General features: G+C 37.0%; 1 protein-coding gene across 16 annotated transcripts in view; it reads right to left on the minus strand.

The window, feature by feature from the left end:
* Positions 1–16,135, minus strand: part of CBLB (Cbl proto-oncogene B) — a 234,635-nt gene that overhangs the window by 35,219 nt on the left and 183,281 nt on the right. For all 16 annotated transcript variants that reach the window (XM_070072032.1, XM_008267006.4, XM_070072028.1 and 13 more), the window contains one exon: positions 6,248–6,342. In XM_070072032.1, coding sequence (XP_069928133.1) covers positions 6,248–6,342 — 95 coding nt within the window. The remainder of the gene's footprint in view (positions 1–6,247; positions 6,343–16,135) is intronic.

Consider the following 16,135-nt stretch of genomic DNA (forward strand, 5'->3'; position numbering starts at 1 on the left):
GTCAACCATTGTCTGGCATGGTTTGTACATAACTGAGTACATGTAAGTTTTTAGACAAAAACAATGAGTAGTTATTGGAGAAATGATAGCCTGGTAATGGTACAACACTAATCACTTATAGGATCTTTTAATAACCTAGAAAAGCATTTTAAATGAGATACACCATTTTGGTTGTTTTCTACATTTAAGAATCTCAATAATGTTTGAGAGTAAGGTATTAAAAATTATCTTTTGTTAAAGTAGAATTTTTAAATCTGGCCATTTATATTATTCTGCATTTGTTATATTGTACCAAACCAATCCTAACAGAGAAAATGCCTAACTCAGAGAAATCATAGCCCAGAGAAGATGTAATGCAAAATACAGCTATATTTTGAAATGATTACTGCACATGTGCCATAAATAAATCATTTTACCAAATGAGTTTTATAATACACTTGCTAAATTTAAAAGTATTTTAATGACATCAGGAAAAGGCAGCATGGCATACTATTAAGTTTCAAGATAAGCTTTAATTATCCATATTTTCACAACTTTTTTTTTTTAACTGGAGGAAGTGATTTGAGGTTGCTGTGCACCTGTGTGCTGTCCAGCTTTCCTACTCTTCACGCACAGGATCATGACTTGCTCTCTTACTTCTTTCGGGTTCTGCTCCAGTATGACCCTTTCACAGAGGTCCTTGCTAATGTCCTCATCTAAAGTATAAATCCCTCCATCATTACTTATTCCCTTCCAGTCTATTTTTCCTCCAGCACTTACCATTAGCTGACAATATACAATATTGCTATTTGTTTGCTCTCTGTTCTTCTTAACTAGAGCATAAACTCCAAAAAGGGCAAGGATTTATCTTGTTCATGCTGAATCTCAAGTTAATACAGTAACTGAACAAGACTAGGATAATTAGGTAAAATCTGGATTCTCCATCCATGGAAACTAAAATATCAGCTCTTTTCTATTTAGAAAATACATAACAATAATCAATAAGCCCAACTTTGACACTTTTTCTTGTAAAACTATGAGTTTATTAGGGATGGGCATTTGGTATAGTGGTTAAGATATCCACATCCCACATCAGAAAACCTGGGTTCAAGTCTCAGTTCTGCCTCTGTAGGTGTAATTTTGGAAAACCAAATTACTTCAAGATAAATACAATTCAGTAAACAATTTAAATCATAAAGTAAAAAATAATCCATAAATAATTTTTATTTTCTCCTTAGAAGTAATAATTGCCCATGTTTCAAGTGCTTACTTAAAATTTTATATTTAACACCTAAATGTAATGATGTGAAGGAGAACTTGGAAAAATAATTATTTCAGAAAATTAATATATATATATATGCAAACAGTTACAGTCTCAGCTTACTTTTAAAACAGTAAAAGTATTTTTAGAAATAAACTGTATAAATTTCCTGGGTCTCAAGATAAATTCCACAAGGAAAATCATATCATTGCAAAGATATGTAGTTTTATCATTAAAAGAAATGCTATCACAGAGTAGCCTCTAATATTGAGTAAATGGGAATTAGAGTAATGGCATTTCAATAGATATTTATAATAATATAACACAAATTGAAATGTGAATGTTAGCTTTGACATTCTTAAATTTAGCACTGAAGTTTTCAATATTTTTGAGGTATGCAAAGGGTTATGTTAAGCAGCAACTTATAATTTTATTTCTGGCCTGGTTTTGAAACACGCACTGAATCTAGCATGAAAATTACTACTTGACCATACAACATTCTTATTTCTGTTAGTGACCTTTTGCTAAGATCTCTTTTCTAAGATCCTCTTAGAGCCAAGGGTCTATACTCATTGTACACTGGTTAAACTATCCAATGAGGCCAAAGTAGATTAACAATAATAATAATAAACTAGAGCAATAATCCAACTTACATGTTTTTTAGTAATAGGATATGATCATATGTAAAGAAACATTCAAGTTGTCAAAATTTGACACACAATTGATACCCACTTAAAAAATATATTGTGGGGCTGGCGCTGTGGCACAGCGGGTTAATGCCCTGGCCTGAAGCGCCAACATCCCATATGGGTGCCGGTTCGAGACCCAGCTGCTCCACTTTCCGATCCAGGCCTCTGCTATGGCCTGGGAAAGCAGTAGAAGATGGCCTAAGTCCTTGGGCCCCTGCACCCGCATGGCAGACCCAGAAGAAGCTCCTGGCTCCTGGCTTCAGATGGGCGCAGCTCCGGCTGGTGCGGCCAACTGGGGAGTGAACCAGTGGATGGAAGATCTCTTTCTCTCTGCCTCTCCTCTCTCTGTATAAGTCTGACTTTCAAATAAATACATACATCTTAAAAAAATAAAAAATATATTTTATAGAACCTAAAATGCTGATGCTTAAAAGAATTTTAGAGATAATTTAAGTTGAACTGATCCTTTCAACTATGAGTTGCAGCTAGTGGGGCCCAGACACTTATTTCATTCAAAATAAGATGTACAAAAAAATCTAGTTTGATTTTATCCCACAGCTCACTTCAGAATTCCATGATTTCACAATATACACAACGAATAAACAAGAAAAAGGCTTTCGACAATATTAGGTGACAAAGGAGGACACGAAATTATCTCTATATATAATTTAAATGACTTAAAAATCAATAAAAATGTCAAAGTATTAAATTATGGACACTTATGTTTAAGCTTTTGTGTGTGTTGTTAGGGTATATGATACTTTCTTTTATATACTTTATATATGTTCATAATGAACAGCTGCTACAAAAAAGAAACTCCAGAGATAAAAATACCTCATTAAACTCTAACATTTGCATTGTTAAGTTTGGCTAACTAGCAGCATGAAAAACACAAAAATAATTTTCTGCTAAGCATGCATGCATTGTTAAAATATTTCTGTAGTAAATTAAAATAACTGCAGTGTTTATGAAAGAAAAATGAAGAGTAAATGGGGTGAAAAAATAAAAGCACATGGCTTATTTTAGATGCACTTCCAAACTGAAGTATTAGAAAAATATTAATACATTTTACTGTGAGTTTATTATTCTTGCTTTATTTACAGCAGAAGCATACACTAAATCTTAGAAATAAATGAAGTCACTGCAGCCTTCATCTTGAATACAACTTGTCAATATGAATTTAATAAACAGGATGTGAAAATTTAATTTCTAATTAGCAAGGTTACATTTACTTCATTTTCTAATGTTCTCTGAATTACCAGTGGTAATTGGGCTTAGATGTTTTATTACATATACATATACATATATCTAGAGTTCATTTGGGGCTAGACTACCATCCTATGTTCTCACTGATTAAGAGCGTACTACACCTAATATAGGTTACCATTTCCAACTTCCACGTCTGTTGCACTGGAGAACGGCCCAAAGAACTCAGTTTCATACTGTTTCTGCACGACGTCAAATGTTAAACTTTTGTTTTTTCTAATGCACTGCCTTTTCCAATTGTGCTGATCCTCTATGACTCAGGCCATTTGCTATATTTCATGAAATAGGTTTGACTTACAAAAAGTAACAAATTTCAAAGTCCTCCAAACCCATATAAAACTAACAAGTTAGTATTATACAATTAGCATGTACTGTTCTCTGAGGATTTCATGGATATTAATGTTGTAGAGATGCTGTGTAAGTGCCTCTCAGCGGGGCACATCCCCCTGAAATTAGAGGCAAGGCCACAGTTTCTGTTTACACCAAATAGGCTTGGGATGGGCACACTGCCTCAAACCAATGTGGCAGCCGGAGCAGCAGGGGGCTAATGGACATGAACTGCTACCTGGAATATTTTCTGGAACTTGTAAATTTGGACCTGTCACTGAAGATTTACAACACAGCTCCAATCCTTATCTTAGACTACCAGACTGAATTCCTTTTCCCAAATCCTTAAGTTGATGTATAATCTTGCCTACATGCCTGCTGGCTTGTAGACTTGCTGGTACCCTCTAAACAAAAGTGGGAGCGCATGGCTATCCAGTGATGCGCTCTTAGATTGGATGCTCCTGTGTCCTGTCGCCTCGTTTGAAAAACCCCACAGAATGTAAATTTCTGAGGGCTGGGCTCTAACCTATTCTTCTTGTGCATTCATATATACATTGCCCTGTAAAGGCAGGAATGAAGAAGTCTTAGCACTTATAACTGGAGATGAAGACCTTGGCAGATAAAATTAAAATCAGTCAACCAAGTAACCACATATCCCGGCTGTACTTATTATACATTAAATACAGTAAGGCATTATGGGAGAATCACAGACCAAACACAAAGTTTTATCTTCAAAACCTTATTAATCTTTCTAATGTAGGCACCCAGATTAAAATTAGATAATAGTAAAATACGAGGGTTCTTCAAAAAGTTCATTGAAAATCTGCAGCATCTTTCAATTCAATTTTACCACGATTTTTTTGAAGAACTCTCGTATGTAACATACTTTATTGTGCTGAAAATAGAGAAAGGAAAGTGAATCAGTTTTAACCATCACAGTTGAAGAAGTCATTGAAATTTTCTTAAATCAACAGAACCTGAGACATGGTCCTTTAGGACTATGGTTCTGAAAAAGTGGAGCACAAACAGAAGAGCATAAAAAATTTACAGAGCCAGAACAAAAATCTGGACATGATTACACTATAAGTATTAGAAATCACTGAAAAATATTTTTTTGGATAATAAATATTCTATAGGAGCTCACCCCTAGCAGAGGAGTATACAGCTCAATAGCAAGAAAGAGGTAACAACGATAGATTTTGTGTGCCCAAGTATATGGTTTGGATATGGTTTGTCCTCCAAACGTTCATGAGCTGGAAACTTGCTCCCTTATCTAAAGGGTGGTGAGAGGTGGTGGGGATTCCCTCAGAAGGATTCACGATTACCCTGAGGCTGCGCGTTAGTTCTCGTGGGAACAGATTAGTTACCACTATCGCTAGTTATCATTAATTACCATAGTGGGTTTTTATTTTTATTTATTTATTTTTTTTTTTGACAGGCAGAGTGGACAGTGAGAGAGAGAGACAGAGAGAAAGGTCTTGCTTTTGCCGTTGGTTCACCTTCCAATGGCCGCTGCGGCCGGTGCACCGCGCTGATCCGATGGCAGGAGCCAGCTACTTATCTTGGTCTCCCATGGAGTGCAGGGCCCAAGTACTTGGGCCATCCTCCACTGCACTCCCTGGCCACAGCAGAGAGCTGGCCTGGAAGAGGGGCAACCGGGACAGAATCCGGTGCCCCAACCGGGACTAGAACCCGGTGTGCCGGCGCCGCAAAGCGGAGGATTAGCCTAGTGAGCCGCAGCGCCGGCCGATAGTGGGTTTTTATAAAGCAAGGTCAACCATGTGTTTTGGTCTCTCTTGCACAGCCCAGCTTCCCCCTTCACTTCTCTTCCATGTTATGAAGTAGTAAGAGGTCCCTGCCAGATGTAGTGACCCAATCCTGGACTTTAAACCGCCAAACTGTATGTTAAACATCTTTTCTTTATAATCAGGTCAGTCTCAGATAATCTGCTGTAATAAAAACCAACCTAAGACAGAATGCAACCAGGGGAAACCAGAATTTAGATTAAATGAACTCAACTGCACTGAACAAAATACACTAGGTGAAAGATAGGCAAGCCTGATGTCATACAGAATGGGACAATGAGGACTGGGATACTTGGTTTTATATCTGGGGGGGATAAGACTTAACTGTCCAGTATCTCTTTGTTTCCATTTTTCCAATGTGACATCCAGGTTATTGATTTTTCTTTCCACTTTAAAGTGGAGATGATCAATGGAAGGATCTTTTAGCTGTCCAGTTATGAGACAAAGCTAAGGGCAATGGTGTAGATTAGAATGCTATGACTATCTCAAAAGAATAATCAATAGGATTTAACGGCTGACTGGATTTGAGAAATACAAAAACTGGAGGAACCAAGGACTATCTTTTGATGTTAAAACAGGGAGTTGGGAGAAAATGTGATACCTTTGAGGAAGAGCATCAAATTGGAAGGGAGATCTCAGTGGGTACCCTACCCTCTTCTTGGATGCAAGGAATACTCAACTTTTTCTCCTTGTTTCTCAGTGTGTAATTTCAAGTATTAGGTAAATTTCATAGAATCCATGGTTAGCAGCAAGGATTAGAAGGATTCTGATTTCTGATACACTAGTTCATTATCTGACTGGATTATTTTTTACTGATGCCTTTCCATGCACACTGCAGTTTGAGTATTGAGTACCTCACAAGCATTCTTCATCATATCTCTATGCATGGACCAATCACCTGTAAATTCAGTGAAACTCACTTTACACCAGGGAGAAGGGTGGTAACTGGAGGAGGAGGAGATAGCCGAGGAGGAACATCATATTCTTCACTTCCAAGATGACCATTGGAGAAGACCTAAAAGCAAAAAAAAATTGAAGACTTCAACTTCTGGAAGACTTTTTACAACATCACTCTTTAGAAAGCTTACAGTTTTGAAGAGGCTATGCAATTTCAGTTTATTTAAACAGGTGAAATATCATAACCTTACTAAGGAGTTAGGAACACCATGGAGAGAAAACATCAGCACTTTGGATTCTTAAATACTAGGTTATTTAGGAAAAAACTGACAGGAGATAATTTTTAAACATAACAAGAGGTAAAACCATACATAAATCATGTTTTGATAGCCAGATAGATACATATTAAGTTGCCCCAATGTGATCAGTTTTTACTGAAAAGTTACTACTCTCTATAAAGATGTAGTAATGAAAAAAGCAGCACTGCACAATTTTCATTTCAATTACCGCCAAAAAAAAAAAAGTGCTTGTAACCATCTCTTCTCTGGGATTAACAGAATATTCTTAAACTTCTGATACAACAGTATGTTGAGTCCGATCAGAAATATCTTTGCTCTTTCAAGGTTCAAGCTTCAGCAATAATGACAAGTAGAGACCTGTTCTGGCTCACGCGTAGGCAAACTTAAGCATAATTTTCAGTATGAGAACACCACAAACCACAGGTGTTAACTTCTTCATAAGTTTCCATAGGCAGTTGGTGTCTAAATACTCAGAATTAGGAAACTCTAATTTCCAGGTTTCCTAGTCACACAACAGGGGCTGTTTGAACAATGCTCTTTGCTTGAAAAGACAGTGATTTACACAGGAGAAAAATGATAGGATAATGCAGCAAAGACATAATCACAAGAAAGGATTAAGCACATTTTACAAACTGTAAGTAACCTTTTTTATCTAGAGCTTTTTGCAAATTCTTATTCATAGTGAAAAAGTATACTGCTAATATGGTGAAGTGGAAAAAAACATCATTTGAACAGCCCAAGATAATCCAATCAAAGACCTACCAATTATCTTTTCCTCCCTCATATTTCTAAGACAGTGTTGAAGCCTTAGAACGCAAAATTGAAAAGGCCATATCTTTATCCATCAACATAAAATGAGAAAAAAAAGTTTAAAGAAAGCATTTGAAATATATCAATGTTCGCATTTCAAAGCTACAAAATCAATTGTACAGCATCAAGATTTCAAACTAAAAACGAGTCCTATGCTTTAGTTCCATTTTCTTTTTTTATATCCTCCCTCGTTAGATTTAATCTACTATATTAAATCTACTTTAAATGAGATTTTATCATAGACTTTTGACTAAAGGCCAAGTAACAGAAAAAGGCAAGGCTTTTTGAACTTGGCTAAAGAGAAGTAATTCCCTAACAGATATTAATCATTGCATAGTTCAACAAAATCTTTCAACATAAAAAAATGCCCTTTAACCAACAAATAGATGTATCAAACTACAGTTGCCCATTGTGATAATCAACATTTGAAGTCATTCTGAACTGAAGTTTTTTTTTCATGCTGCTAGAATAGATGCAGCATTAGATAAAAATGTGAAAAAAACTCCTCCATGCTTTTGTTACAAATATTCTTAAAATTTACTTTGGAAAAATGTAATTTGGAGTTTACATTTTATATATGTAATTTATATATGTAATATATAATTAATACATTTCAGCAACAATAGAAGAGTGATAGTTTTGTCTAAGTCCTAATTTATCAATAAGCCAACCATAACTTTATAAGCTGTACATTAAGAACAAACTTGAAAAGGAATACAATACACTCAAATGTTTAGTGATATTGAATATGTTTCTTTTTGTACATGAGACAATAAATATATTAGTAATAGAACTTGCACAACATTTTTATGTACCACCATTAAATTTCATGAAGATAAGTCGCCCAGACAATGACGTCTAACATTGATAAATGACAAAGTACTGTTAATAAGGTAACTCATTCTCTAGGAGAGTAACAACCCAACAAAACTAAGAAACTTGTTCCTAATTTTATGAAACAATGAATTTAATATGCTTTAAAATGCAAGCAGCCCTTTCTGTAACTGCTTTAGAAACATGATTACTGACACAGTAATGAATGGGTTTCTCTTTTCTCTGAAAGGCCACAGTATCTTTTCTGAACCTTTCATTTGGTGCTTGGTACCTGCTGTTTCCTATGTCCATGTTCCTTTTTTTAAAAAAAAATTATTTAAATTATACAAGGTTCATGTATCTCATTTATAGATTTAGGAACATAGTGACACTCCCCCCACCTCCCACCCACACTCCAACCCTTTCTCCTCCTTTGTCTCACATTCCCACTCTTAATTTTTACAAAGATCTATTTTTAGTTTACTTAATGATCATATAGTTAAACTTGCACTAAGTAAGAGTTCAACAAGTATTATGAAGGAAAAAAAAAAACAACTGCTTCTCAACAGAAGCAACAAGGGCTATAGACAATCAGCAAATCTCAAAATGTCTCTTTCACTCCAATACAGTACATTTCAGGTACTCTATTAGTTGGATTAGGAAAAACATACGATATCTTTTTTGCCACTGCCTTATTTCACTAAGTACAATGGTTTCCAGTTGCATCCATCTTGTTCCAAAAGGCAGATTTTTTTTAACAGCTGAGTAGTACTCCATAGTGTACATAGTATATCCCATAATTTCTTTATCTAGTCAAACTTTTCCTATGTTCTGTGGGAGGGAATCCATGCCATACTGAGCTTCTTTTAGGGCAAAGGCTCTTTTACTTCTTCATCATTTTATAGTACATTTCTACCAGTGTAATACACATAGTAGGGCTTAAGTGACTACCGACTGCTGATTGGCTTAGATGACCTTATTATAGGGAACATTTTTGTATTGCAGGAACAAACACAACAGCTCTCAGAATTACTTTCAGAAAACATAGCTGATCTGTTTAACAGCTGATCTTCCAGTAAACTGTTTGGAAAATACCTTCTGAGAATTAACAATATGCCCAATACTAATTATAGAATTCTTTATTGTTCTTTAATTTATTGACAGATTACACAGTGGGTGAACTACAAAAGACCTAAGTGTGCAAGAATTAAAGTGATGTTCATATTTCTGTGCATCTAAAGTGACTGTCAGCATTGCTTGGTAGTGGTTAGAGGACGAGATTTAGCATATGCCACTCTGAATTCCATGTTCCTATCCACAGTTATTTCATTAGACCAGAAATAATTTTAGCTGCCACTATCTGAGGGAATGCAGTAGATTATTTTTTGAGCTACAAAATAAATATTTTCCATTCTTTAGAAATTTAGAAAACCAGTTTGCAAACAGTACAAAACAACAGTTCCTCAAAAGTATAGACTGATGTTACAGAGTCAGGCAGACACACTCAAACCTCACTAACTTCTGCTAAAGAAACATCTTTTTGTCCTTGTCCTTGTCAAGGTCAACAGTCCTTGTCAACACTCCTAAGAATATCATAATTCCACTGGAAAGACTATCAACTTAAATTTTCTAAATTTGTGATTCTTATCCTATCCTTCCTCTACTGGAAAATCTCTTTCTTGAGTAACAATTGAATGTATGGTATCACAAAAACTAAAAGGAAAGAGAGAAGGAGAGAGAGAGAGAGAAAGGACAAGCAAGGGAGAAGGGTGGAAAGTTTCAATATATGCTTAAAATTGTATGAAACACATGAAATCTTTTATCTTTATATAAATGCATTTTTAAAAGGAATCCAAAACACTCTAATTAGTTTCAACCTGCCTTGCTGCAGTACTACCTCACTTGCCTTCTTTATGCATATGTAGTATACTCTATTCAAAACTCCCTTTGTATCAAGATGATGATCTTCTCACCTTCACACCACCACTGCTGCCAAGTCCATAGAAACAATAGCTACCGATCTTTTAATGTCTATTCACAGTGTCCCTCTTGCAAGGAGCTTGCTTTATCACATTTTCATCCTGCATCACTGATTTTTTTTCACTTCTTGAGGATCTCACATATTTTGTGGATATTTCCCAATTTTTTTTTTCTTTTTTTAAAATTTATTTGACAGGTAGAGTTATAGACAGTGAGAGAGAGGAAGGGGAGGTCTTCCTTCCATTGGTTCACTCTCCAAATGGCCACAACGGCAGGAGCTGTGCGGATCTGAAGCCAGGAGCCAGGTGCTTCTTCCTGGTCTCCCATGCGGGTGCCGGAGCCCAAGCACCTGGGCCTCCTCCACTGCCCTCCCAGGCCACAGCAAAGAGCTGGCCTGGAACCAGAGCAACAGGGACAGAATCTGGTGCCCATATGGGATGCTGGTGCCACAGGCGGAGGATTAACCAAGTGAGCCATGGCATCGGCCCTGATATTTCTCAATCTTTATCTTTTTTCAGTTTTTTTAATATTTTATTTATATAAAGGGACTAGATTTCATGTATTTCATATATAGAATTTTAAGCACACAATGAGATTTCTTACTCTCCTTCCTCCTTCCCTCCCGCCTGCTTGCTTTCCTTCCTTTCTTCTTTCCTTCTATTCTTTCTTTTTAACTTTTGCAATATACTTTCAACTTTGTTTAATAATCATAGGCTTAATGCTCCATTATATAAGGAATTCAACAAGTAGAAAGTAGAAGATCACCGTGAAATCTTCTCTGACGCCTCTGTTTCATCTTCATTAGACTATATTTTATTCACCTCTGTAGTTCCTACCAGGTCTTGAACATTCTAAGTACTCATCTAGATGAATTTGGTTAAAGTAATATACATATAGCAATGGTAATTTAGCTTTTGGAAGAATTATAACCTAGGTTATGTAATTTAAGTCTAGGTTATCCTAGATTAATATTTTTCTAAATGCCTCACGGTCTCATCTAATCTTAAAGCTGAAAATATTTTCACATTTGATGAGAAATGTTGTATCATACGACTCAGATATTGTAAGAAAAAGACATGCAGATTGGTGCCTCCTCACATGGGGCACCAAATGTAAGGAAAAGGGCCCAGAACCGAGAGGAGACAGAACACGAACTCGCAACCATACTGAATTTTTTCAGAGAAAATAAACTTGCAGAGGTTGACCAACTGCCAGCATGCAGACAGAGTGAACATGTGGCAGAAGGCCCAGACTTCAGCAGGCTGGGCCTTTTTGTATTTTAGGTGGGCTAGGGCTGTGAGTGGGGGGCAGAATGTGGGGGCAAGCTTCTCCATACAGGTTCTTCAAGTTTGGCCCACAGGCTTCCAAACCTGGGTAGACTGCTTGGAGTGGGCTGCGAATAATAGGGGGTGTGAGACTAAACCGGTCTCTTGAAAGGAGGCAGGGATAACAAGAATCAAAAATGGCTAATGCTTATGTCCTTGTTCCATCTGCTATTGTCTAAAAAAACGAAGGCTAAAACATTTGGGACACTTGAGATGTAGAGAAAACAATTTTATATGCATATGACAATTTTAGCACAATTAAGAAAAATATTTTTCTTTATTTTTACAAAACCTGAAATACAACCCTTTTTCTGATTCTAACACTCCCACATGCTACCCCAAAATTACTCCTATATTCTTCCTTCAGCATCAGATTGAAAATGAAACCAGCCTACAAAGAGGACTTATTTTCTAAGAGATAACCCTTGAAACTTATAAATAAGTTAGGATCATTTGTATGAACATAAGCCTCTTCACTGAAAGTGCGAAATGTCACAATCTCAAAAAGAAGGATCATTTGATGTAATTCTCTAGCAACATATTCAAAAGATTATTATTCATGTGCCATCTTTAGAACAACGTCACTGTGAGTAACATGACAAGATAGTTTTTATCACCTAAGAAACAGCAGTTTCCTAATCTCTTGAGGGGAAAGATGATGACAGTTGAGCACACTGTTAATATCTAGAATTAAGGGGATAGATTTCAAAGATCTTGATAATATTTTAAAATATTGTAACATAAGTATTTTCACCTCAGATAATTAAAACAAAAACACCAAAAACATCAATAAACTATTACCTGACAAGATTAGATTTATACTGTGACTAGAATCTGAGAATTTCAGAGGATGGAAACAGTGTTATAGGAAAGGAATCTCCTATGAACAACAAAATACATAAATCTAGTAACTCTCAGCTTAAAGATTCGTATTAAAAGTAAAGCACCCTGGCACTTTGTACCAGCAGGGAGAGAGAGGGGAAAGAGGAGGAAATGAATGTGGAGGAAATTCTCACCCTTCATTTTAAGTATGAATCAGAGGGGTGCTTTTCTCCCCTTTGAGCTCTATACAATTAGCAAATGGAGTAATTAGAATTTAATTTATTCCTCCTTCCCTTACCAATTATCCAGGGAGGACATAAAGACAAAAAGCGAGTGGTCTTAATGGATGGTGGGAAATGGCACTGATCAGGGACCAACCACAAAGGGGAGTAAGCTGTCACCCTGAAGTTCTACACTTTCCCTTGTGGTATTCTCTATGTGCATGTAATCTTTACTGAGCCTTTCAGTTCCTGTCTAAGTTTTCTTACATCCAAAATGAGAAGACTATATTTAATTTGGAGTATGACCTCCAATGAAAACAACTAAATCTAAATGACAGCAGTTAATATTTGACCAAAAAAAGTGCATCTGATTACATTTAGAGACTGATGAAGAATAATGAAGAATAAATCAGTCTGCAAATACGTACTTCTCGACAACTTTTGTTCCTATAATAAAACAAAACTGTACACTGTGTATGAAGAGAAGACACTGTTGTTAACATTGACTATTTTCACTACAAATATTATTTTAAAAAAAAGTCACAATAATCTCCCTTTCCTCTTCTATCCTCTCCTTTCCTTACTATATGAGATCTACCTGTTTAATATTCTTTTAAAGAGAAAAATGCTTCTTCTTTCACACAAGGGCATTCTGTCTTACTACTTGCTGAAGGCCAGTGCTGGGAATATGCATATATCTCCAGACTGTTTGCATTCCCTATGTATTATGGACACGGTCTTACTCCAATTCCCTTTACCCTGCCCTACCCTTGTCCAACCTCAATGCCAGCACCCATGCATTCTTTGATCTGGATCATCAGCTTCAGTGCTGGAATAACCTAACCAAGTTAGGCATTCCCTGTGCATCATGGCCATTGTCTTACCTCAACTCCCTCTACCCGATCCTACCACTGACCCCATCCTACCATTCTTTCGTCTGTAACATCAGCTTCAACACTGCAATAACAGCAATCAAGTTATTGAGTGCTCACCAAGCGTGCATTAGTGATATGGTATTAGAATTAGGCTCATGAGCTGGAGACCATGTCCCTCCACGCTGCCCACCCCTATCTTATCCCACCTGTATACACCCACCTGTCAATCAGACAACGTAACCACTCCCCTTTTGGAAGTGAGTAAGAGGCATGGAGTGCCCTGGGCCTGCCCCTGCTCTCCTGTGTGCCTCTTGCCTGCTGCCCATTTTTGCTGCACTCCAGCCTGTAGACTCCTACATGTGGCCCCTGGTCTGCCCTCTGAGATTCTGGTACAGAATTTCCCATTTACCCTTCCTAGGTACTTCTCCTTTAATAAATCCCTCACATTCCTGTGTATTTCTCTTGCTTCCCCAAATAAATTCTGAGCTTTACCATGTTGCTTGTCTCATTTGTGTCTATTCTTAGAATGCTTCTCTAAGCTTGAGGCAATAACTCGAACTATTAATTTTAAAATATACTAGATGATAAGATTAGGAGTCACCCTACAGAAAAGGAGAATGGAGAGGAGGAAGGATGATTTTTTTAAAAAAGACCATTATTTTGATTACAAATGTCAACTGCCAGAACTTACTCTGACACTTCATGTCTAGCAGTTACTTGTATGTTTTTTTTTTTTTAAGATTTTTTTATTTATTTGAAATGTAGAGCCAGAGAAAGAAAGAGGGTGAGACAGAGCGACAGATCTTCCATCTGTTGGTTCACTCCCCAAATGGCGAATGGAGTTGAGCCAGGCAGGAGCCAGGAGCTTCATCTGGTCTCCCACCTGGGTGCAGGGGCCCAAGCACTTAGTGCATTTTCTGCTATCTTCGCAGGCACATTAGCAGAGAGCTGGATCAGAACTGGAGCAGCCTGGACTAAAACTGATGCCCAGAGGGGATGCTGGCACTGTAGGCCGCAGCCTAACCCAATAAGCCACAATGCCAGCCCCTACTTTTGGTTTTATTCCTGAGCTGTTGCATAGGTTCATTGAGGCAGCTGGAGGTTTGCTATTCTAGGTACCATGCACTACAATTCTACTTTGAAAAATCAGAGAGATAAGTGCAATGTGGGGAAAGATGAAATAAGTTGCACACATCCACAAAGCAAAGAAATTCCAGAGCAAGAGTGAAATCTAAGCCTGATTCCAGAGCCATGTAAGAATCTCCAAGCCAGAACCACAGAAATTGTTTACAGGATCCTGGATGGACTCAGTCTTATGTCAGAAGTTAGTTGAAGCCAGTTTCTTACGTCTACCGATGGTGACATGATGAGGAATTCTGCCTTTTCTACCTTATCTTTTTTTTTTTTTTTTTTTTTTTTTTTTTTTTAAACAGGCAGAGTAGACAGTGAGAGAGAGAGAGACAGAGAGAAAGGTCTTCCTTTGCCGTTGGTTCACCCTCCAATGGCCGCCGCGGCTGGCGCACCGCACTGATCCGAAGGCAGGAGCCAGGTGCTTCTCCTGGTCTCCCATGGGGTGCAGGGCCCAAGAACTTGGGCCATCCTCCACTGCACTCCCGGACCACAGCAGAGAGCTGGCCTGGAAGAGGGGCAACCGGGACAGAATTCGGTGCCCCAACCGGGACTAGAACCTGGTGTGCCAGCGCCGCAAGGCAGAGGATTAGCCTATTGAGCCGTGGCGCTGGCCCCTTTTCTACCTTATCTAAGTGGTGCTATATAATGTGGTCCACTGAAGTGAATACACTTTTTCCTCATAAAGACAATAAAAGAGGTAATAGAATCTGTTTTATAGTTTTATAACATTTAATATGTTAACTATAAATCCTTCTTAATAATCTACTTTAGAAATTATTAGAAGTCAAACATTCACTTGAAATTAGAAATCTTGGTTTAATTTCTGCTGAAACCAATTCAAGTTGTAACACGAAATTAACTTTGAATTAACACCTACAATATATGAGATTAGAGCTTAAAGAAATTTAATGAGGATTACTTAGATAGAATAAAACAAGAAGCAAACTAGGTTTTAGAGACATATTTGCCACGCAACATTCTCTATGTCTGATGTAGTAATCCATAGCAATGATTAGAACATGTAAATTCACACAGAAACATTTACAAGAATCTTCATAAGACTGAACTCAAAATATTACTATTTCATACCTATTTAACTTATTAAAATGAAATATCACCTAAAAATGGTCATTCTAGCTTTTGAAAACAGCAACACCCCGTAAGAAATAACAGGAGTGGGCATTTGGCATAGTGGGTTAGTCACCACTTGGGAAGTTCTCATCCAATTCCAGTGTCCTATTAATGCACACTCTGGGAGGCAGCAGGTGATAGTTTAAGTAAGTTGGTTCCTGCCACCCATGAGGGAGACCTGAATGCAGTTGAGGGCATCAGCAATGAATCTCAGACAATTCTACTATTGTGGGCATCTGGGTAGTGAACTGAGGGTGGGAAGAACTGTGTTTTTCTCTTCCTTTCAAATAAAATGAATATATATATATATACACACATATATACATCTATATATGCGTATATATATATATATATATATAATTAAAAAATTAGCCAGTATCTTAAGGCTTAGAATGTTAGGATTCTATTAGTGCTAAATCAACACAATGTGTTATCCAAGAGGTCTTCAATGAACCACTTTATTATATTTTAAGTATTTGTGAATTCCATTCAGAAAATAATTTT

The sequence above is a fragment of the Oryctolagus cuniculus genome, chromosome 4 (genome assembly GCF_964237555.1).
Source record: "Oryctolagus cuniculus chromosome 4, mOryCun1.1, whole genome shotgun sequence".
Taxonomy (NCBI): domain Eukaryota; kingdom Metazoa; phylum Chordata; class Mammalia; order Lagomorpha; family Leporidae; genus Oryctolagus; species Oryctolagus cuniculus.